This window comes from Salvelinus alpinus, chromosome 2, assembly GCF_045679555.1.
Source record: "Salvelinus alpinus chromosome 2, SLU_Salpinus.1, whole genome shotgun sequence".
In the NCBI taxonomy this organism is placed as follows: domain Eukaryota; kingdom Metazoa; phylum Chordata; class Actinopteri; order Salmoniformes; family Salmonidae; genus Salvelinus; species Salvelinus alpinus.
In genome coordinates this window covers 90,270,601-90,295,344 of record NC_092087.1, presented here as the reverse complement: position 1 = coordinate 90,295,344, position 24,744 = coordinate 90,270,601, and the positions used below count along the sequence as shown (strand labels likewise).

Sequence of the window (24,744 nt, the reverse complement as noted above, 5' to 3'; positions counted from 1 at the left end):
GGCAAGTCAGTTAAGAACAAATTCTTATTTACAATGACAGCCTAGGAACAGTGGGTTAACTGCCTTGTTCAGGGGCAGAACGACAGATTCTTGTCAGCTCAGGGATTCGATCTAGCAACCTTTGTTACTGGCCCAACACCCTAACCACTAGACTACCTACAATACCACTGATAATCCTTGCAGATATACCAGAGTGACTAAGACGTGTCGGGGTCAGAGGTCCATTTGGAATTAACAATGTGAGTAAAGCTCAGTGCCACAAGTGATTGAGTTCCCCCAGGAGACTACAGGGTGGTTTGGTGACCACTGCCTGGCAGATCTATTGTTGCGTACTGTCCAATCAAGAGGGCTCGTTAAATCTTCTGAACCAAAACATCTGGTATTGTACCGCCATCTAAAGTAGAGCGATGGCTTAGTTTGACAACCCAGAACACCTCCTTTCTTTCCCATTGTCAGGCCATAACCACTGCTTTTTAAAAAAGTACTGTTTTCACAGCATGTTTGCATACGTTTCTTTCATAGAATTTAGTGAGTCGTGTTGTCAGTAGGGCTCTATATAGTATCTGTTGGGTCATCAATTGTTCTGTTAATCTCATTGATTTGTGAGGTGTTTACCACCACATCTTGCCTTGTCCACACCATTCATCAGGAGATCACAGCCAGGACTCATGCTCTTGTAAGACATTAATGTCATTTAGTGGTAATATGTCCTGACCCATTCCCTGATGAGAACTAAAAGAACCAGGCCTCCATGTCACAGACTGAGGAACAAAAGAGATGAGAACCCAAAGTTGTGTACAATATTTACACCTTTGTACAGTTGGCGACCCTGATTAACAGCACAGATGGAAACTATACCTCCAGAGAGCTGCTCTGTTTACTGTACCCCCAATCACATTGCTTCATGAGCCCCAGGATGAACAACACTGCCTCACAATATTCACCTCAGTGACAAAATACTCCAGAAAAGGGTTCTAATGAAAAGCTTTATTTGCAGTTCCATAGTTTTACTTCAGCACTTGAAAGACGTCTCAAGGGTTGCAGGTGTGACCTCAATGGCATCTTCTTCCATCTGTCGAGGAGCAAGTACATTTAATGAATCCTTTAACAAACTGACCAGCATTTAGATTAAAGGAAGACTGGCTCCCTAAATCATTTATAGTATACGAGTCACCTAGAACTCAATTCATCACCAATAAGTCCAGATTTAAAGCAGCTCACCAGCTTGGAACCCCTACTTGCAAGGGAAGACGTATTCTGTCTCAGCCTGGTCACCTGTAACCGTAAGACAGGTTAGTCTCAGTAAATGAAAACAAGTTGACCAAATGTTCCTCAGAAGAGGGGAAAATAACATTTTGGGGAGGGTTAGTAGATCAACTTACTTGGCTGGTAGTAGTCATAGATCTTGACCACTGCTGGCTTTAGATTCTGTACTGGGAACTCCTGTATGATGTCCAGGGTGATGTGGAAAGGAAATAGTGATGTCAGCTGTTGGGAGAGAAACAAACATATGGGTCATTAAACGATCTAAGCAGAAGTTTCTGTATTTCAGCTTTGCTGACAGATACAGCAAAATAGATTATTTTTAAATGAAGCCCATTATAGAGCGCCATGTGAAACATTTCAAACTGAACGATGGTTTTCACCTCACCTCTGTCAAGTACAGTAACACATGGTCATCTTTGATATCAACACGATCCACTTGACTCGAACCCCTCAGCTGTGAAGACAAGTCATTGACATTGTACGGACAAAAAAACCTTGAGCCTTAAAAAAGGGACACCGATGAGGCAAGACCTCCATGGATAAAGGTCACACCACAACAACTCACCCTCCCCAAAGAGTCTGGATCTGGAGAAAACCCAGAGAGCATTTTCAAATCCACTATAATCATATTGGTGGTGAGCTCCTTTCCACGATATCTGAGAAAGACATGATTGACAAATGCTTGGATTGTTTTAGCCATAAAGACCAGGCTAAGCATTCCGACTGATCCAAGCAGAGGTACCAACTAGAACAGGGGTGTCAAACTCAAATACCCAGTGGGCCAAAATGTAAAACCTGAACAAAGTCGCGGGCCAACATTGAACAAATGAACCTTTTAATATGGACCCAAACAAGTTTTGCTTTAACATTGAATATGGAACAAGCATCGCTTATTACCATACAATATATAATTTAATAGTGGAGACATGCAAAATCGAATTTCAAATGAAAAAACACATCAATGGCATTCATTTATTAAATAAATAAAATTTAAATAAAAATCGTATGCCTCTTTTCTATTTGCAGCCTTCTGATTTAAATACCAAAATAAACTTTTTCCAGATGCGTCGCAGCTCTCATCCACAGCGAGGGAGAACGCAACGAAATATTTTCCCTTTTCCATCAGCTGGTCATACAGATTGGTGGCAAGATCACATGTGCGATCAGCTACTGTGTTCCTGCTCAGGCTCACGTTTGAAAATGCTTGCTTTTTCTCTGGGCATACGAGGTCACAAACTTTCATCATGCACTTTTTCACGAACTCTCCCTCATTAAAGGGCCGGGCTGATTTTGCGATCTCTGCTGCCACTATATAACTAGCCTTTACAGCAGCCTCACTTTGTGATGTGGCTTTTTTGAACATAATCTGTTGTGAAACCAAACTTCTTTTCATCTCCTCTACTTTCTGGCTCCTTTGAGTCATGTCCATGTCCTTGTATTTGTCATGGTGTTTCGTTTCATAGTGTCGTCTAATGTTGTACTCCTTACTTACAGCCACGTTGACTCTACAAACAAGACAAACAGGTTTGTCTTTTACATATGTAAACAGATATTCTGCCTCCCACTTGTCCAGAAAGCTCCTGTTTTCTGCCTTTCTTTTCGCCATTTTTGGGAAGGGATAGCGCGCTGACAGTTGTAGCGTCTATGTTGCTATGACTACTGTCACAGAGGAGAGGGCGTTTCTGAGTCCTGTCCTGATTGGCGCGCGAAAACAACAGCAGAGCATTATGGGATTCGTAGTATTAGCGGTGAATGCGCTGTATAATACCGGCGGGCCAGCTCTAGTAGTAATTTGGTATTGTCTCGCGGGCCAAATATAATTACCCCACGGGCCAAATTTGGCCCGCGGGCCAGAGTTTGACACCCATGAACTAGAAGGTCAATAACCTATAAACGGGTATAACGAAACTAATTCATTTGGGTCAAATCCATTCTGTAAGACACGCGCCAAGATAACACCGGCAAACGAGGTGAATACAAGACAGGTCCTTCATTCTTACCGAGACTCGAGCTTCAGCGTGACTCTGGGTCTCAAAGACTTGCTGTTGCAGTCCACCTCTGGAGTCACCTGGATACTGAGCGTTGTGCTTCTGGTAGGAGTAGGGACGTTGTAGCGGACCACCACCTGGGATAGAGAAGAGGAAGTCAGGGAAACCATCCTGTCCAAATACAAACGTTTTATGAGCCAGAAGAAACATCTTCCCTGTCATGTGTATTACAGTGCATCTTGCGCCACAGGACTGGGAGGAGAGATGTGTATTCACTGACCTGCACTGAGGCACAAGCACTGCCCTTCACTTCAACGCTGTACTTCCCTTCTGTGTCCTGCAGCGCCCTCTCCTGGTACAGAAGCTTGTTGTTTTGGTTGACATGGAAGAGGCACCGTTCCCCACTGGGAGACCGTACCGTCACTGTGCTGGCTCCGCCTCTACTGAACACCCTGGTGGAGTAGAGAGCCAGGGCCTGGAGGGCCACCACGGTGTCCTACACATACAGACCACAGGACAATCAGTTCAAAATTAAAGACACCATTTTGAAGGGTTGATTATTTTCCTCACATTGAACAGTTGCTAAAGTGACTAAATCCCAATTCCATTCATTATGATGGTTTCTAGGCTCTGTACCAGTGGAAGTGAGCCTCACCAGGTTGGACATGAAGAACACATGACCTGTGGTCTGATACAAGTCAAAGTTACAATGTTTGGGAAGTATACCTGGGTGGAGGAGAAGCCTCCGTAGGCGTTCTGCTGCCTCACCAGCCACCTGACGATGCGGGAGGCGTAGCCCAGGTCAGAGGTAGACCGAGAAGAGGCACTGAGGGACGCCAGCAGAACGTAGGAGCTGATCTCCACCTCCAGGGAGGGTAAGGTCTCCGAGGAGGACTGGGACCAGTGCAGGAGACCCCCTGAGGGTTGAGGAGCACACACACACACACACACACGCCAGAATAAGAACTAGCTTATTCATCCCAATACAAAGTTCTGACCTCCCCAATTCATTTCCTGCCAAATACAATTTTAATGAGCAAGTTCAAACAATATTATTTTTCTTAACAATAATTTAAAATTAATAATTTTATTGGGCCTATCTGGAGCGCCAGATGGTCTGAGTGTTTGCACTTTTGGGACTACTCCATTATCCAGGCATGCTCAATCAAGGAAAGACTGCGCTAACAGATCTCGGACCAGGATATAGCTCACCCTCTTGAAATGAGATGGTGTCGAGGTGCTGCAGAAGCCGGGCCCGTGTCTCCATGTCACCTGCCAGGGTGAAGGTGTAGGCCAGCAGAGCAGTAGCGTAGGTGTTGGACAAATCACTGGTGGAGTTCTTCAGGCAAGACAAGCTGTGGTCCACAACAGGATCCTAGAGCACAGAATGACAGCAGCACATTAAGATAAGCCAGCCTGGTCCCAGATCAGTTTGGACTGGGTTCCATTCAACTTGCTGTTCTGGGGCCTCAGGCAGTTCAAATTGTTAATTAGGGAACACTTTTTGCTGAGGAACGGGATTGTTTTTCCTTGTAAATCTTGTGCATTTTATTACGTTGCATTTGTAAAGGGTATAATTTGTGTATATGCAGAGGTCCCATGCTAAAGAGGGATGGGACTCTTAAAATAAAGCTGAAAAATCAGACAACACGAACAGATCTGGGACCAGACTAGAGAGATTCAAGCTGGAGCCTAATATCAGTAGTAACAGATCTACACCATTCAGATCTGCTTACGTAACGCCCATTCTATGTTATGTCATAGGCTACTTGCAGAGAAATGACTTCACTACATCGTAGAAGCTGTAAATGACAGTTGATGTAAGACTGATGTCATACAGGAGGCTAAATGAGTTGCCTGTAATGACGTTGTGAGAAACGGTTCCATGGAGTGAAGCTACTTACCGACACGGACATGTTGAGCTCCAGCATTGAAGCAGTGATGTAAGCAGTCAGTGTGACTTCATCCGTCACTCCACCCTAGAAAACAATGTCACACTAACTGCATCTAGCCTGTTGAAATCAAACTATGTCTGGTCTGACGAAACAACCAGTTTATTAGCAATATAAAATACCTTCATTCTGTTGTTCAAGAGCTTCCCTAAAGCTCTGAAACAGCCATGTTTGCCTTGTTGACGTTCCAACCAAGTCTTGGATTGCTCCATCGTTGCCGGGTCAACATAGATGAAAGACTGGGCTTTGCCAAAGGATCTCAAGACAAAAGCAGTCAGCCTGAAGAAAGAAATGGATTCATTTAAAAGCCCCGACATAATATCGTCACGCTCCAAGTCATGACATCACACGGCAACTGTCCAATCCATCGTCTCCATGCCAGAGATGCCATTTGATTGGTCAATGCTTCATTGAAGCCACCAGTAGGTGAAAAACAAGCCAAGTACTCACCAGGTGTTCCCCAAGCCTTGTCCAAACGTGCTGTACGCACCATCAGCATTCTTGTAGTTCAGCTGCCGTTGGTAACCTGTCGGTGGGGTTTTAGCATGAACAGTGACCAAGCGGTTGTTCCATTCCCAGAGTTGTGCCCCAATATATCAGGGCTCTCCACCCCTGTTCATGGAGAGCTACCCTCCAACCAAGTTGTAATTAACCCCATTCAGCCAGCTAATTATTAGAAGGGGAGCTAGATTAGGGTTGGAGTGAAACCCTACAGGACAGTAACAGGGTTGGAGAGTCCTGCCCTATATAAGGAATAGGGTGCTATGAGACAGTGTCTATATTCTACCATCAAATGACTTCAGTAGGAAACCATGTGTTGGGTCAGTGATGTTATGTTAAGACATTGATATCATCCGTTATGCAGCTCCATCGTTACCATGACAGCAGGGTACACCGTGGAGAAACACTTTAAAAATGGAAAACTAAATCCTCTAATTGGACAAATTCAGCCCAGTTTGTGGATTTGGTGTCTAATCAAGACAGATTTTAAAGGGACTCTCCTACCACTAGTGAGGAACTTGGTAGCCTTGTCTAGGATGGCTGGCGTGAGCTGCTTTGTGTTCCTCAGGTACTCCAGGATGTAGATATTGGGGGAGAGCAGGGCCATGTTCTGCTCCCCACACCCATACGGCATCTGCAACAGTCCATCCAGGTTGTTGAGGGCCCGACCCAGGATGTCCCCTACAGAGAAACAAGGGACTTCTGTTACAGACTGTCCTCTTCAGCAAACAGCAGCGTCACAGGCGAAGGGTTGTCTTCCCACCACTACACAGGGGTGTATTTTACCCAGAACTGAGAGGGAAATCCTAGCAGAACCATCCACCACGTTCTGGGGGAGTTGCAGTTCCACCTCCTCCGTCAGAGCTTCTCCTGTGGACACAAAGATGAGTTGAATGAAGACGATCACGTCAACATTCAACGTTGATTCATTACTGACCAGTAGGACACAGCAACCAGTTGTAGGTGTGGCTCTTCTCTGTTCCCTCAGCCTGGAGGAAGAGAGGGATTCATTTCAGAGGCAGTTACACTAGACAGTATCTGTGCAACCTAACGTTAGTTCTCCCACAGCAGTAGACTACATACCTTCACCAGCAGGCTCCGTGTGACCGTGTCAACGCGTCCTCTCTCCGGTACGTTCGCAACCCCGTTGTCACACGCAGTGTGGGACTGGACAGCCGCCGCACTAACGGACACGTTCAAAACCCCTACACACAGTACAGCGCAGGTTACACACCATCCAATACGGTGACAGTACACAACTCAGGTTGACATCCATTCTGCCGTTTGAACAGTTGAACGAAGACTAACCCAGGACAGAGGGGGCCATTGTCCAACTGAAGGTCTTTCGTCCATTGGCACACAAGCACGAGGAGTCCCGGACATCACGCAAGGGTGTGAGAGTGTAGTCAGAGGAAAGAGCTGGAGTCACAGAAACCTGCCAAAGAGGAACGCGTCGTAAGATAACACGGTACGACAAAAACAATACAACTCAAGAAACCATCCCGGTGCAGTGTCGTACCACGATGCACTTGGAGAGGTAGTTAAACACAGTGGCCTTCAGCTCAAAGTGCTCTCCCCGGATGACTGAGTAGGGCAGGGTGAGCTCCAGGAAGAAGGGCTGGAAGACCGTGAGCTCCACCAGAGGAGCCAGACCGAAGCCACTGGGGGCCAGGCAGAAGACCTCAGTCTCCCAGGTGGTGATGGTGTCTGGGACTGTCAGGGGGACATCTGCTGATCCAGACTCCCTGGAATACAGAGGTCAGAGTTCAAACAGAAAGCCACCAAGTGTCCAATAGAGAAGGACTAATTTCAACACCGTTTGTTGTTACAAATCCATTTAAGCTTTATCTAACCAGGGACACCCATTGAGGTCAAAGGGTCTTTCCTAAGAGAAAGCTGGCCTACAGTTTACAGAGGTTCAGGGTCCTAATCTACACCACTACTGTTTGGATATGAGGCAAGAGCTAAGAGGGCTTTCACCAGAGGTCAGCCTCACTGTGCAGAGCACTTACCCAACTTCCACAAGGTCCCAAATCCATGTCTCAGGGAAGAATGTACGGACCGTCTGTATGGGTGGCGGAGGTGGAGCGGCAAGTCCACCAGCCACAGCCATTTCAAGTCTAGGACCTGCTGATCCAGGCCTAGCCATATGGCTGTAAGCTACTAACACAAAACATGGCCATTATTGTCAAGTTAAAATGGACTGAATGCTGTGCTTATTCTAACAAAAAGGTCATCCATAACCCAAGATTCATTAGACTTGGCAATGAGAATAAGGGTTGGTAAGGACATCTCACCATAGGAGCGATAGTACTGGTTCCCCTGGTAACTGAGGCAGGAAGGTACTCTTATATCCAGGTTAGTCGCTAGCTTCAGTCCCAGCGTCTAGAAAGAGCAGAAACAATTTATTAATAAATTCTATTAAGTTTAACAGTGTAAGATGAACACATTGTAACAGAATGGGGACTGATTCTTCCCAGAAAGAAAAGAGGCTTCAAGTTGAGAAAACAGGGCAGAAATATTTACCTGAAAAACTGCATAAGGATCATTTGTCATCTCAGACGGTCCATATGGGTGTGGTATTATGAATCTCCTTGGTCTAACACGTAAACATGCTACTGGATCTTCAAGCTCGTAGGGAATATAGGTCGTCTCCTTGACCGGTAACAAATCAAATATCTGGAAAGGGACAACGGGGAGGTGTGAAATTACCTTGTTCATTGGGGACCAAACAGAACAGACTGAAACGACTACTTGGGGAAAAACTCCATTTTGTTTTCCATTGCTAAACGTTTAGAACGTTGTCCCATCAACCCAGAACATCAATAAGGAGGTGCTTTCCAGTTACTGAGAGTCAATAGAAAGTGGGCCTCAAGCCAGAGAATGAGTCCCATCACATTTGATAAATGCTCCCCAGTGAACAGATCCACTCCATGTCTGCTGTAGTCACTGGTTGTATTCCCAGCACCACCAAAACAGTAGGTATGCTGGTACCACTGTAGTTCACTTCAGTGAGCTCCGTTACCTTGTCAGCATCCAGCCTCTTCCCTGGCTCCATGATGCCAACACTCTGGTCCACAGCACCGAGGCCACAGAGGGAACCGGGCTGGGCAGAGAGATGCAGGGTGTTCGCCTCCCCTGGGACAGCGTTGGAGGGAGAGAACTCCACCAACACCTGGCACACACATCAGATACCATTACTCCAGGTATGATACAGTCTGGAAATACTGGACACCTTTCAGAAAATCAGTCACTGGGGATATGAGACTCCTGCACACACCTTGTTCCTGAAGCATTTCTCAGTGGGGAAGTTCATGCTGTGGGCGATGAGTCTCACTGGGTAGCATACTGTACACCAGGAGCTGAACCACCGGCGCCATCTCTGGAACCACTGCCAACGTCAAGGTGACGTCACCCTCAGCTACTGCAACGCAAGAGCAGGTCACTGTCATCGAGCACCTTCCAGAACGTTCAGAATCACATCATGAAACTCACTCACCAGGACTGTCCTGCTGCACAGTAACATTGATGTGTCCATGCTGAACTATGACCCCTCTGGATAAGGCCTGGAGGGAAAGGGAACAGTTCTCAGCAACAGAGAGGAGACGTTGCAACCTGGACTCATGGGGTAGACCTGGACTCACTCCAATTGGTATGATATGTTACGCATGTATTCATTTGTGGATGTCCATCATCCATTTTATATAGGTTGCGAATTTTCTGAATATATATATTCAACAAAGTCCAATTTGTAACATGAGCTAGGTTGGGTTACAGTGGTTGATTAGGAGTATTGGTGTAGTAAAGGAACATCCTTTGAAAGTGTGGCAGGGGCAATGTCTGAAATGATCCTGGACTAAAGGAGCGCAACTAGGAAATATGGTGCTTTTTGAGAGGCACCGTGGGTTTGCAGGTTGTTCCTGGTTCTACTCACCAGGTAGAGGACAGCCACAGAGCCCTTTGGGACAGTCTCCCCTACGATGGCATAGCGGATGGTGATTGACACCGCCTGCCCACATGCCAGTGGTTTCTCCACCTTCTGAATAGCCAGGGAGCTGGACGGTTTACTGTCAGGGGCAGCGGGCTGGATCAGTGAGAGTAGGTGTTGCCCTCTGTTGAAATAGGGGACCCTGTATCCTGGGAACTCTGCTTGTGGGGTGTCGCTCACCTGGAAAGGAACAAAAGGGAGAGTCTAACTGAAGGCCCAATCCTAAATCACCCCCTAGACCGTGTCCTATATACAGTGGGGATCTGAGAGGATGACAGGAAGCAATATGGTAACAGATCCAACTTACTTCCCCCTAGCCCATCCTGGTCATAGCATGTTAGGGTCATGACCTTAGGGCAGCGTTTCCCCTACTGTCCTGGGGACCCCAAGCGGTCTGATTCAAATAATCAAATCTTGAGGAAGAGTTCATTATTTGACTTCAGCTGTGTGGGCAAGAAACTAAACATGCACCCCTTACGGTCTCCAGGACACTGGCATGGAGTATAAAGTCTGTCAAACCTAGAAGGAATCATACTTACTACGAGGTTAATATTCTCTTTGGGCAGACTGGTTGTGTTGACGGAGAACCTGGCAATACCACGACTGTCCGTGGTTAGGTTCTGTAGTCGTAGATATGAGGACCAGCCTTTCTCCTCAAACAGGTAGACTAACATGTCAGAGATGGGTGTGTTGTTAAAGCGAACAGCATTTATCTGAGGAAAAGGGGGGGTGTTGTATGAATGAAGTGACACTACATACGTCATCATTACCTACCACATACTGCTAGTTCAGGAAGCAGGACAAACTAGCTTCCACAATGCAACAGGAACACCATTTGGACTTACCTTGCCTTCGATAATTGATCCATGCTCATAGATTTGGGGCGTGTCAACAAATGTGAATTCACCAATCACATAGGAGAGCTCAATGCGTTTTTCCTCTGACAGTGTCACACCTGTCAAATGAAAACAGGATGGTATATTTCACAATTACCAGTACCAACACCATGCAGAAACTGAACTGCAGTGCAGCTTAAACAGAAAATTAAAACCAGAAAACAGCATTATATAAAACCCTGCTGCAGCACCAACGGTCATAAAGCTCTTTCTTCCCAACGCAGAGGAACCCAAACTCAGTCCTGGACCCCCCCCCCCCCCCTGGGTGCACCTTGTAGTTTCCTGCACTACAGCTGATTCTAATCAAAACTACACTATGAGACGGTTATTTCAGTCAGCTGTGTAGCGCTCGGGCAGAAACCAAAACCCAGGGGGAACCCCAGGACAGTTAGGGAAACCCTGATCTAATGAAACAGGCAATAGTTACGTCGCCATCAGCTGAAGTGAAATGAAGGGTTTGTATTGAGGAAACGACATGATGCATCTCATAAAGGACTCGCCTGTCCCCTCCTCCTGTACTTCTGCATGGAAACTATACACGTCTCCCAGCAATTTCTCTCCTGCATTCTTTGTGAAAATGGCCATGTTGAAGACATAAGAAGCACAGCCAGTATGGTCCATCTAGGAAAAGCAAGCAGAACCACACAAAAACAGATTTAAATCCCATTCAAAATGTAATATGTTGGTAAAAACAGCACTACTAGTTTTAGGAAGGCATACAAACCTCTATTGACTCTTTGTGGCATGGAGGTGTGTAATCAGGAACTCCTTGTGGATTTCGCTCATCGATTGTTATTGGTATCACTGCATTGTCCACCAAGGGTCGGCACAACTTGACCCCTGCTTTACCAGGTACAGGCTGCCCATACGTGTATCTGATTTCAATTCACAACAAGACACGTGTCAACTTCCTACATCCAGTTATCATGTTAAAAACATGAGACCTAAAGGCTTGTGCATTCCTGCAGGCTTGAAGTCACACATTTAACACGGTCAATGAATCTGGACCTGTATTCATAGAGCCTCAGAACGGGATCAGTTTTAACTACAGATCATAATGAACAAGGTCACATGTCAGGGTGGGACCTGATCCTAGAACAGCAATCCTAATCTTTATGACCGAAGAACCAGCTGCTCATGTAAAATGCCACCGTACATAATCTCAGGGATTGTAGCAGTATTTTAAGACATTGAGCAGTAGAATGTCATTAATGTAGACCACATGCATATTTAAGGATTTTATATTTAAATAAGTGTATTTGAGAATCCTCAAATGCATAACAATTTCCAAGTGTATTATCAAATTAAGCTACAGTACTAGCACAGGCTGCTGCCTACAGACTTGAAATACTAGTCACTAATAATGCTTACATACCTTGCATTACTCATCTCGTATGTATATACTGTATTCTATACCTCTGACATTGACCATCTATTCCTTAGGTGTGTGTATTAGGCATTTGTGAAATTGTTACATATTGCTGCACCCGCAACATGTACTAAACACGTGTTGTAACCAATAAAATGTCATTTACAAAGATCCAAATCCTTAATTTGAACTGTGAAGGTAAATGAAATACTTCCAATAGTATTTCAACCCAGGTCTGCCTCAGCGTAATGACATTATTAATGACATGTGTAACTCCACTACATTGCAATTCACCAATAGTGTTTACTCACTTTGCACACACTTTCACTTCATACTCTTCCTGAACAACGCTGATCTTGTCCGTGAGGTTCATTTGGATCTCAAACTTGGGCAAAACTACAGATAAAAAGAACAGCAGTCAACTCCAGAATGTTCCAGGGTTGTGATGCATTGATTCAACATTACCAAGCATGAAAGAGAAACTCCACCTACCATACTGTTCTACCTTGAAGTTGTGGTAGATTTTCTCTTCACCAATCCACACTACAATGGTATAGGATCCTACAGGTGCTTCAGAGTTCAGGGGGTGAGAAAGCTGCAGAATGCTGCCACTGGATGTAGTGTTGACCCACTGTCCAATCCGGTTGTGATTAACATCCTGTTGGGTCATAGGAAGGGGAATGTTCAGCAGGACACAACGATGTGGAAAGTTCACAACAGTATACAGGACAAGGAGTCAGTTCTATCTGCAACATTCATCTACTGAAGGGGGCCCAGATCACAATGCTGATAGGAAGTATTTAGCTAACTCCTACAGTAGGTGGATATGAGGACCTAGCTAGCTGGGGGAGTCATAATGCTGCATTCTTTACACTAACAAGGATCTTACCTCAAGTTCCACAATGTTGTACTGTGAAGGGCAAAGACAAGAGATGGAGTTGTTAATGAAACCAATGCCAAAACAGAGGCGCATAGCTGTCTACAACTATAGGAACTAGACAGGTGATTGGCTTGGTCGCTTAACGTAAACATCACATGTAGCATTTGCAATTCAATCTCAGGAAGAGATGATCCCATTCATTCCAGTCTGACCTATATGAATGGAAGCCCCATGTCCTGGCTGGTTGAGTGCTGTACATAATACCAGACTGCTATGTCCATCACAGTATTGTGACACTTCTGCATCTTGGTTTGAAATAGTAGAGACTGACTTAAAATACTATTGTCAATCGTATATTTTCAACTCACCAGCTGATTGACGGGGCTAAAATGGGTATCCAAGGTGACGACTCTAAAATGCACTGTAAAAAGCCAATGACAAGACGAACAATAAGAATATTAGAAGCATCATTTCAGACAACTTCCTCATAATCCCAAGGTTCCCAGATTACCATCATCTTTCACCCGGTATTTCTACCGTTTCCCTCTACAATCCTCATAAGCCACGCATGACTCGTTAGAACAGACTGGGGAAGAGCATTGCCAGCAATGATAGTGTTCTTTTCTACACAATTATTGCCTGATGCATTTCACAAATCTTCCTTCAGATTTCAGTCTGACAGTACTTCATTGTAATACTGTTACAGCCTCAAATAAACAAAGGGAACATGGTGGGGTCGTGGAAAACTGTTGATATCAAAATGGGGTCAGGGGCCCAAAAAGGTCAAAGCACCGGAGTAAACCATTACAGAACACGCCAACACCCAATTGTCCTGTTTCTTAGCAACCAGACTACCGGCTGTAACATTACCCGTTTGTCCTGGGTTGTAGATTGGTTTGTCCGTTTGGATGAACGTCATGGGGCTGTAGGGTTTGATCATGACCCTTCTCTCCTCTGTGGATAGAAATGTTTCCCCTCGAACCTCCACCTTAAAGTTCTGCACTTTGTCGCTCTTCACGTGAGGGGCCTGTCAGGGACGGAAACAGGGCAACACCGGTGAACTAACGGACCGATAACATAGGACATTAAAAATGTGGTGCCGTGTGGCCCAGCTGGTAAGAGCGTGCCACTAGCAACTTCAAGGTAGAGCGTTTAACTCCTGCAGGGATCACATTATGCACTCAGCGTAATGTAAGTATCGATAGTATATACAAGCATTCAATCAAAACCTGGTACAAATTGGAGCCTGAATCACAGAAAAGTTCTGGTAGGCCACCACTGACATTTCCCATAAAATAAGCTGGCATTGCATCACAGCTGAGCAGTACACTCTTATTGGAATGGCTCTAGATGTCCACCAGTGCTGGGCTGACCTGAAACTGGAAACAGCGGTGAAACTCTTGGTCAGAACTCTGGTGGAGAAGTCTCTTGTTCTGCCCGTCGGCCATCAGAGATACGGTCATGACCAGGGTCTCGTTGGGCTGCAGAAGGCTGGCACAAAGCTTGGCCTCTGAGCCTGCCTGGATCACTGCAGGAATGGCTACCATGTAAACCCTACAGAGAACACACCCGGCAACAGGACAATCACTACCCAATGACAGGATACCTCTAAACACAAAGCCAGGTGAAATACACAGGGGGATAAAGATCTGCAGAAAGAGTAGATGGAAAAATTGCTCTAAAAGAACATTAAACCCAGAGGAGAGAAGCAAGTCTGATCACTAAATTCTAACTTGTGAGTGCAGATTGACTTACGGTCTTAGAGTCTCTTGACAGACACAAAGCCAGTGAATGCAGGCAAAGAGTATCCATCTCCAAACCTGAAGCCCAGGAAGAACCATGACTAAAGGAGAAGAATAAACCACCGTTATGACCCAGTATTCCTACATGGAAGACCTGCCTACTGCACTGTACACAGGTTGTGTCTAGATGGGATACAGATTGTCAATTGAATTCACCTATAAGGTTAGAACTTACACAGCAGGTTAGGAGAATTAGGTTAAGGGTTGGCTAATAAAATACAATTCTACAGGGAAGGGGGTGAGAGACCAAACAATTGAATTTAAAATGCTTTCCTGGGAACTGCAAACCATATCAGAAGCATCTACCCAAGCAACACCAAACAGGCACCAACCTGGTCTCAGACCATGTCCTATCATTTTGTACGCAAAACTGAAACACTCTAGTATGATATCACATTTTATATGTATTACATTTGTGAATATCCATCATCCATTTCATATGATATGTTAAAAATGTACATTTTACAAATTCCAATTTGTTGTGGCCAACATGAGCTAGGTAGCTAACATTATCTAGGCTAAACATTAGGAGTAAAGTTAATTAGCAGGTTGGCTAACCTTAACCCTTTCAGCTAAGTAGATGAAGTTGCTTATTACCCAAAATGTTATACGTCAGTTTTATTGCCTTGAGTAGCTGTCAGTCTCCTGTAAAAATACCAAACTTACCATTTCATACAGATTTCAGTCTGGCAGATATACTTTTACTATGTTACGTATAGTCCATGAGACCAGGCTGCAGACACAGGTCGGTAAAATGGCTCAATTGCATGTAGGTTAGTGTTTAACGGCTAGACCGAGTTACAATATATCGGGCTACAAACTGGGCGCCAAACACAGATTGCAAAAGTGTGTCTAGCGTGCACTAGGAGAAAGTATTCTGTTGCTAAGACCAGATGCAAGTTTTTTTATTTAAATTGTTGTTTTGGCTATATGATTGCAACACAAGTTGCTATAGCACCTGTGACCTAGCGATACTCACCGCAGCGGGTTGTTTGTGGACTCAGTCGAACGTAAATCTCCCCGTCGGTCATGTCCCTATAAATATCCTTAGTTGCGGACTTTTTTCTAATTACTAAGCGCTCGCACCTGCTGGATATTCAGGGAGTTCGATTAGACTGAACGGCCATTTCAAATGCGCGATCATATTGTCAACAAGGCAGCATGGTGCGTACAGTAATTCAGGAACATAGGTCTACAACATGTTTTCTATCCGTCAAATGTTTGCATTTTCAAACATTGGGAAGGCAGCTGAAGCACATATGGGTTTTTTATCAAGACCAAACACTTTTAGGCCTATGCATATGGAAACTTCGAATCCTAAATCATTACTCCGCGTACTTTTGTACACTGCTGCAATTCGCTGTTTGTTTGTTACCTATGCGTAGTCACTTCGCCCCCACCTACATGATGATTACCCCAACTAGCCTGTGGACTCGGTACCGGTGCCCCCTGTATATAGCCTCGTTATTGTGTTACTTTTTATTTTAGTCTACTTGGTCAATATTTTCTTCTTCTTGAACTGCACTGTTGGTTAAGGGCTTGTAAGTCAGCATTTCACGATAAAGTCTACACTTGTTGTATTCGGCGCATGTGACAAATACAATTTGATTTGATTTGACCTACATCACTTTGTTTTGATCCGGCTTTGAAAGTGGCACCTGGCTCAGGCTCCAGGGACATCCCGGACACTCCTCCCACCGGGGTAACGCAGGACAGATAATAGAATCCCCTCCTATCACAGCTGTTAAACTCTGTAACTGTTTTAAAGTCACCATTGGCCTCATGGTAAAATCCCTGAGCAGCTTCCTTCCTCTCTGGCAACTGAGTTGGGAATGACGCCTGTATCGTTGCAGTGACTGGGTGTATCGACACACCATCCAAAGTGTAATTCATAACTTCACCATGTTGAGATATTCAATATCTGCTTTTTATTTTTACCCATCTACCAACCCATCTGCTCTACTTTGTGAGGCATTGGAAAACCTCCCTAGTTTTTGAGGTTGAATCTGTGTTTGGAAATTCACTGCTCGACTGCGGCAACTTACAGATAATTCTATGTGTGGGGTACAGAGATGAGGTAGTCATTACTGCACACAGTGAGTACATGCAACTTATGTGACTTGTTCAGCACATTTATTTAGGCTTGCGATAACAAAGAGGTTGAATACTTATTGACAAGACATTTCAGTGTTTTATTTGTAAAAAAAAATACATAAATAAAAAACAATTCCACTTTGACATTATGGGGTATTGTGGGTAGGCCAGTGACCAAACAAATCAGTGTAATCCATTTTAAATTCAGGCTGTACCATGTGGAGAAAGTCACGGGGTGTGAATACCGATGAATAAAAACCTTGACATGTCTTCTCTCCCACCCCCTCCCCTCCTCCAGACCAAGGTGAAGTACCTGAAGCAGACGTCAGTGATGCTCCAGAGGGAGTTTAGAGGGAACATCCCGAAAGTTCAGTTCGGTTGTCATCTGAGACATTCTCATCAATGATAGGATGACAAACGGTACAGTGGAAAGTCTACACATTGTTTTCAGATTCACATGGAATTGTTGTGCAATTTAAATGTTTGAATATCAAATTATTTGTGAGGGGATGAAATGTGATTTTAGCTTTTCAAATGTGGGAATTGGGTTTTCATGAGTGAATTAGGCCCGACTCAGTGGCCCGCCCACGTGAAGAGACATTGGTTATAAACTATGAAACACGCCCTCCTCTCCCTTCCTATATAAAGCCTTGAAGACAATATAACTTCCTGTTCGGGGTACATTAGGATGACGATCCGATGTCAGAAGGGTTCAGATAACTACAGAACGAAACAACCTCGGCATTAGCTTTGGTTGCGAATGGTATGAACGTTGAACTCTTACTCGCTACAGAAAAGTGATACCTCCGAGCCGTTGAGTTAGCAGCGGCCGCTGTAAACGTGGGCTCGGAGAGGACAGACAGAGTATCCGTCTACCACACAATGACGATACTACAACGTTTCCCGTTCACCACCAGAGACACTCTTCAAAGGACTCTGTTGGGCAACACGGCCTTCCATCTACCACCAACCTACTGAAGTGCAGCTCAGAGTAAAGATTTATTGCATTTTCCTTTTCCAAATGGGCGGTAATTTAGAATGTATAAGATTCTGTATTTACGATAGAGTAGCTGCCTACGGCCCGATAGACATCGCTTCTCCCTATGTTCTTCAGTCTTCCCGCTCAAACCCAGCCCCTTTCTTTTGGGTAACCAGCTGTCATATGTTCCGTCCGCTAGGGACGTTTTCCTTTATGACAATTTGTAATCAAGGTATGATTCATTCTGTGTGATGAGTTAGGCATTTAGTAAATAAATAATTAAACCCAATTTTGTATTGCTGATTCAACTTGTTAGCCAGGGTTCGTGAAGATAACGAAGAATTTACAACTTTCAGATGAGACTGAAATAAGGTGACGATTAATATTGACGGAAAATATTACTAGGTCTTTAAGAGTTTATGCAGAAGATAACTGCGCTATAAATATTATTTTGTGGTGCCCCGACTTTCTAGGGAATTACATGATTAGCTCAATCAGGTAATATTAATTACAGAGAAAGGATTTTATAGAATAGCATGTCATCACTTAATCCGGCATAGCCAGACACGACACTGTCAATCCTCGCAGCACAGCTGCCCCTCCACCCATCAAGCCTCCCCAGCCAAGAGGCCTAAAGCTGGGTCACCTCGCTCACCACACTCCTCCAATACCTCCAGGGTCAAGTTGGAGCATGGTTCTCTTGGTTTGGGGTTACCACCTTCCTCAGCCACACCGGTCAAAGAGGAACCTCTGGCTACCACCCTCTCCCCTCTGCTGCCCAGAGAAAGTCCAAAGCCAAAACCTTTTCTACATGACAGTAGAGGGTAGAATCCATAGAGACCTTGTCCCAATTCTCCTTCCTCCCAAAGTGTACACGTGTCACTTCCCTTGACTGATGTGAAATGACTGGTACTAGAGATATGGTGGTAACTCCTACTAGCCCAGTGGTATTAACTTCCTTAGCAGGGAGACCATTTTTGGACAGAATTTCTGTGCACTATTTATTTTGCTAGAATTTCTCACAACACCCAAAACGAATAACCTTCAAATCATTACATTAAAAAGAAACCAATCAATGTTCTCAATAAAATTATTTTTCAAATGATGTCAAACATGTATATTGTCCCATACAATAATGTTAATGTTGTTCCCAAAACAAAGCGACCTGACAATTTTGTTAATTTATCCTTTAACTAGGCAAGTCAGTTAAGAACAAATTCTTATTTACAATGACAGCCTAGGAACAGTGGGTTAACTGCCTTGTTCAGGGGCAGAACGACAGATTCTTGTCAGCTCAGGGATTCGATCTAGCAACCTTTGTTACTGGCCCAACACCCTAACCACTAGACTACCTACAATACCACTGATAATCCTTGCAGATATACCAGAGTGACTAAGACGTGTCGGGGTCAGAGGTCCATTTGGAATTAACAATGTGAGTAAAGCTCAGTGCCACAAGTGATTGAGTTCCCCCAGGAGACTACAGGGTGGTTTGGTGACCACTGCCTGGCAGATCTATTGTTGCGTACTGTCCAATCAAGAGGGCTCGTTAAATCTTCTGAACCAAAACATCTGGTATTGTACCGCCATCTAAAGTAGAGCGATGGCTTAGTTTGACAACCCAGAACACCTCCTTTCTTTCCCATTGTCAGGCCATAACCACTGCTTTTTAAAAAAGTACTGTTTTCACAGCATGTTTGCATACGTTTCTTTCATAGAATTTAGTGAGTCGTGTTGTCAGTAGGGCTCTATATAGTATCTGTTGGGTCATCAATTGTTCTGTTAATCTCATTGATTTGTGAGGTGTTTACCACCACATCTTGCCTTGTCCACACCATTCATCAGGAGATCACAGCCAGGACTCATGCTCTTGTAAGACATTAATGTCATTTAGTGGTAATATGTCCTGACCCATTCCCTGATGAGAACTAAAAGAACCAGGCCTCCATGTCACAGACTGAGGAACAAAAGAGATGAGAACCCAAAGTTGTGTACAATATTTACACCTTTGTACAGTTGGCGACCCTGATTAACAGCACAGATGGAAACTATACCTCCAGAGAGCTGCTCTGTTTACTGTACCCCCAATCACATTGCTTCATGAGCCCCAGGATGAACAACACTGCCTCACAATATTCACCTCAGTGACAAAATACTCCAGAAAAGGGTTCTAATGAAAAGCTTTATTTGCAGTTCCATAGTTTTACTTCAGCACTTGAAAGACGTCTCAAGGGTTGCAGGTGTGACCTCAATGGCATCTTCTTCCATCTGTCGAGGAGCAAGTACATTTAATGAATCCTTTAACAAACTGACCAGCATTTAGATTAAAGGAAGACTGGCTCCCTAAATCATTTATAGTATACGAGTCACCTAGAACTCAATTCATCACCAATAAGTCCAGATTTAAAGCAGCTCACCAGCTTGGAACCCCTACTTGCAAGGGAAGACGTATTCTGTCTCAGCCTGGTCACCTGTAACCGTAAGACAGGTTAGTCTCAGTAAATGAAAACAAGTTGACCAAATGTTCCTCAGAAGAGGGGAAAATAACATTTTGGGGAGGGTTAGTAGATCAACTTACTTGGCTGGTAGTAGTCATAGATCTTGACCACTGCTGGCTTTAGATTCTGTACTGGGAACTCCTGTATGATGTCCAGGGTGATGTGGAAAGGAAATAGTGATGTCAGCTGTTGGGAGAGAAACAAACATATGGGTCATTAAACGATCTAAGCAGAAGTTTCTGTATTTCAGCTTTGCTGACAGATACAGCAAAATAGATTATTTTTAAATGAAGCCCATTATAGAGCGCCATGTGAAACATTTCAAACTGAACGATGGTTTTCACCTCACCTCTGTCAAGTACAGTAACACATGGTCATCTTTGATATCAACACGATCCACTTGACTCGAACCCCTCAGCTGTGAAGACAAGTCATTGACATTGTACGGACAAAAAAACCTTGAGCCTTAAAAAAGGGACACCGATGAGGCAAGACCTCCATGGATAAAGGTCACACCACAACAACTCACCCTCCCCAAAGAGTCTGGATCTGGAGAAAACCCAGAGAGCATTTTCAAATCCACTATAATCATATTGGTGGTGAGCTCCTTTCCACGATATCTGAGAAAGACATGATTGACAAATGCTTGGATTGTTTTAGCCATAAAGACCAGGCTAAGCATTCCGACTGATCCAAGCAGAGGTACCAACTAGAAGGTCAATAACCTATAAACGGGTATAACGAAACTAATTCATTTGGGTCAAATCCATTCTGTAAGACACGCGCCAAGATAACACCGGCAAACGAGGTGAATACAAGACAGGTCCTTCATTCTTACCGAGACTCGAGCTTCAGCGTGACTCTGGGTCTCAAAGACTTGCTGTTGCAGTCCACCTCTGGAGTCACCTGGATACTGAGCGTTGTGCTTCTGGTAGGAGTAGGGACGTTGTAGCGGACCACCACCTGGGATAGAGAAGAGGAAGTCAGGGAAACCATCCTGTCCAAATACAAACGTTTTATGAGCCAGAAGAAACATCTTCCCTGTCATGTGTATTACAGTGCATCTTGCGCCACAGGACTGGGAGGAGAGATGTGTATTCACTGACCTGCACTGAGGCACAAGCACTGCCCTTCACTTCAACGCTGTACTTCCCTTCTGTGTCCTGCAGCGCCCTCTCCTGGTACAGAAGCTTGTTGTTTTGGTTGACATGGAAGAGGCACCGTTCCCCACTGGGAGACCGTACCGTCACTGTGCTGGCTCCGCCTCTACTGAACACCCTGGTGGAGTAGAGAGCCAGGGCCTGGAGGGCCACCACGGTGTCCTACACATACAGACCACAGGACAATCAGTTCAAAATTAAAGACACCATTTTGAAGGGTTGATTATTTTCCTCACATTGAACAGTTGCTAAAGTGACTAAATCCCAATTCCATTCATTATGATGGTTTCTAGGCTCTGTACCAGTGGAAGTGAGCCTCACCAGGTTGGACATGAAGAACACATGACCTGTGGTCTGATACAAGTCAAAGTTACAATGTTTGGGAAGTATACCTGGGTGGAGGAGAAGCCTCCGTAGGCGTTCTGCTGCCTCACCAGCCACCTGACGATGCGGGAGGCGTAGCCCAGGTCAGAGGTAGACCGAGAAGAGGCACTGAGGGACGCCAGCAGAACGTAGGAGCTGATCTCCACCTCCAGGGAGGGTAAGGTCTCCGAGGAGGACTGGGACCAGTGCAGGAGACCCCCTGAGGGTTGAGGAGCACACACACACACACGCCAGAATAAGAACTAGCTTATTCATCCCAATACAAAGTTCTGACCTCCCCAATTCATTTCCTGCCAAATACAATTTTAATGAGCAAGTTCAAACAATATTATTTTTCTTAACAATAATTTAAAATTAATAATTTTATTGGGCCTATCTGGAGCGCCAGATGGTCTGAGTGTTTGCACTTTTGGGACTACTCCATTATCCAGGCATGCTCAATCAAGGAAAGACTGCGCTAACAGATCTCGGACCAGGATATAGCTCACCCTCTTGAAATGAGATGGTGTCGAGGTGCTGCAGAAGCCGGGCCCGTGTCTCCATGTCACCTGCCAGGGTGAAGGTGTAGGCCAGCAGAGCAGTAGCGTAGGTGTTGGACAAATCACTGGTGGAGTTCTTCAGGCAAGACAAGCTGTGGTCCACAACAGGATCCTAGAGCACAGAATGACAGCAGCACATTAAGATAAGCCAGCCTGGTCCCAGATCAGTTTGGACTGGGTTCCATTCAACTTGCTGTTCTGGGGCCTCAGGCAGTTCAAATTGTTAATTAGGGAACACTTTTTGCTGAGGAACGGGATTGTTTTTCCTTGTAAATCTTGTGCATTTTATTACGTTGCATTTGTAAAGGGTATAATTTGTGTATATGCAGAGGTCCCATGCTAAAGAGGGATGGGACTCTTAAAATAAAGCTGAAAAATCAGACAACACGAACAGATCTGGGACCAGACTAGAGAGATTCAAGCTGGAGCCTAATATCAGTAGTAACAGATCTACACCATTCAGATCTGCTTACGTAACGCCCATTCTATGTTATGTCATAGGCTACTTGCAGAGAAATGACTTCACTACATCGTAGAAGCTGTAAATGACAGTTGATGTAAGACTGATGTCATACAGGAGGCTAAATGAGTTGCCTGTAATGACGTTGTGAGAAACGGTTCCATGGAGTGAAGCTACTTACCGACACGGACATGTTGAGCTCCAGCATTGAAGCAGTGATGTAAGCAGTCAGTGTGACTTCATCCGTCACTCCACCCTAGAAAACAATGTCACACTAACTGCATCTAGCCTGTTGAAATCAAACTATGTCTGGTCTGACGAAACAACCAGTTTATTAGCAATATAAAATACCTTCATTCTGTTGTTCAAGAGCTTCCCTAAAGCTCTGAAACAGCCATGTTTGCCTTGTTGACGTTCCAACCAAGTCTTGGATTGCTCCATCGTTGCCGGGTCAACATAGATGAAAGACTGGGCTTTGCCAAAGGATCTCAAGACAAAAGCAGTCAGCCTGAAGAAAGAAATGGATTCATTTAAAAGCCCCGACATAATATCGTCACGCTCCAAGTCATGACATCACACGGCAACTGTCCAATCCATCGTCTCCATGCCAGAGATGCCATTTGATTGGTCAATGCTTCATTGAAGCCACCAGTAGGTGAAAAACAAGCCAAGTACTCACCAGGTGTTCCCCAAGCCTTGTCCAAACGTGCTGTACGCACCATCAGCATTCTTGTAGTTCAGCTGCCGTTGGTAACCTGTCGGTGGGGTTTTAGCATGAACAGTGACCAAGCGGTTGTTCCATTCCCAGAGTTGTGCCCCAATATATCAGGGCTCTCCACCCCTGTTCATGGAGAGCTACCCTCCAACCAAGTTGTAATTAACCCCATTCAGCCAGCTAATTATTAGAAGGGGAGCTAGATTAGGGTTGGAGTGAAACCCTACAGGACAGTAACAGGGTTGGAGAGTCCTGCCCTATATAAGGAATAGGGTGCTATGAGACAGTGTCTATATTCTACCATCAAATGACTTCAGTAGGAAACCATGTGTTGGGTCAGTGATGTTATGTTAAGACATTGATATCATCCGTTATGCAGCTCCATCGTTACCATGACAGCAGGGTACACCGTGGAGAAACACTTTAAAAATGGAAAACTAAATCCTCTAATTGGACAAATTCAGCCCAGTTTGTGGATTTGGTGTCTAATCAAGACAGATTTTAAAGGGACTCTCCTACCACTAGTGAGGAACTTGGTAGCCTTGTCTAGGATGGCTGGCGTGAGCTGCTTTGTGTTCCTCAGGTACTCCAGGATGTAGATATTGGGGGAGAGCAGGGCCATGTTCTGCTCCCCACACCCATACGGCATCTGCAACAGTCCATCCAGGTTGTTGAGGGCCCGACCCAGGATGTCCCCTACAGAGAAACAAGGGACTTCCGTTACAGACTGTCCTCTTCAGCAAACAGCAGCGTCACAGGCGAAGGGTTGTCTTCCCACCACTACACAGGGGTGTATTTTACCCAGAACTGAGAGGGAAATCCTAGCAGAACCATCCACCACGTTCTGGGGGAGTTGCAGTTCCACCTCCTCCGTCAGAGCTTCTCCTGTGGACACAAAGATGAGTTGAATGAAGACGATCACGTCAACCACCGTGAACATTCAACGTTGATTCATTACTGACCAGTAGGACACAGCAACCAGTTGTAGGTGTGGCTCTTCTCTGTTCCCTCAGCCTGGAGGAAGAGAGGGATTCATTTCAGAGGCAGTTACACTAGACAGTATCTGTGCAACCTAACGTTAGTTCTCCCACAGCAGTAGACTACATACCTTCACCAGCAGGCTCCGTGTGACCGTGTCAACGCGTCCTCTCTACACGCAGTGTGGGACTGGACAGCCGCCGCACTAACGGACACGTTCAAAACCCCTACACACAGTACAGCGCAGGTTACACACCATCCAATACGGTGACAGTACACAACTCAGGTTGACATC

At 44.9% G+C, this 24,744-nt stretch overlaps 1 protein-coding gene and 1 pseudogene across 1 annotated transcript in view; both read right to left on the bottom strand.

Moving 5' to 3' along the window:
- Positions 1 to 972: 972 nt before the first annotated feature.
- On the bottom strand, positions 973 to 15,778 carry LOC139568175 (alpha-2-macroglobulin-like; annotated as a pseudogene).
- A 4,105-nt stretch (positions 15,779 to 19,883) lies between these two features.
- LOC139541622 (alpha-2-macroglobulin-like) overlaps positions 19,884 to 24,744 on the bottom strand; it is a 5,052-nt gene continuing 191 nt past the window's right edge. The window contains exons 2-17 of the mRNA XM_071346456.1: positions 24,580 to 24,621; positions 24,434 to 24,485; positions 24,273 to 24,356; positions 23,991 to 24,167; positions 23,436 to 23,511; positions 23,108 to 23,264; positions 22,938 to 23,012; positions 22,246 to 22,408; positions 21,766 to 21,956; positions 21,320 to 21,535; positions 21,052 to 21,176; positions 20,743 to 20,833; positions 20,563 to 20,631; positions 20,294 to 20,399; positions 20,133 to 20,186; positions 19,884 to 19,983 (exon numbers count right to left, since the gene is read on the bottom strand). Coding sequence (XP_071202557.1) covers positions 20,146 to 20,186; positions 20,294 to 20,399; positions 20,563 to 20,631; positions 20,743 to 20,833; positions 21,052 to 21,176; positions 21,320 to 21,535; positions 21,766 to 21,956; positions 22,246 to 22,408; positions 22,938 to 23,012; positions 23,108 to 23,264; positions 23,436 to 23,511; positions 23,991 to 24,167; positions 24,273 to 24,356; positions 24,434 to 24,485; positions 24,580 to 24,621 — 1,665 coding nt within the window. The 3' untranslated portion in view covers positions 19,884 to 19,983; positions 20,133 to 20,145. The remainder of the gene's footprint in view (positions 19,984 to 20,132; positions 20,187 to 20,293; positions 20,400 to 20,562; positions 20,632 to 20,742; positions 20,834 to 21,051; positions 21,177 to 21,319; positions 21,536 to 21,765; positions 21,957 to 22,245; positions 22,409 to 22,937; positions 23,013 to 23,107; positions 23,265 to 23,435; positions 23,512 to 23,990; positions 24,168 to 24,272; positions 24,357 to 24,433; positions 24,486 to 24,579; positions 24,622 to 24,744) is intronic.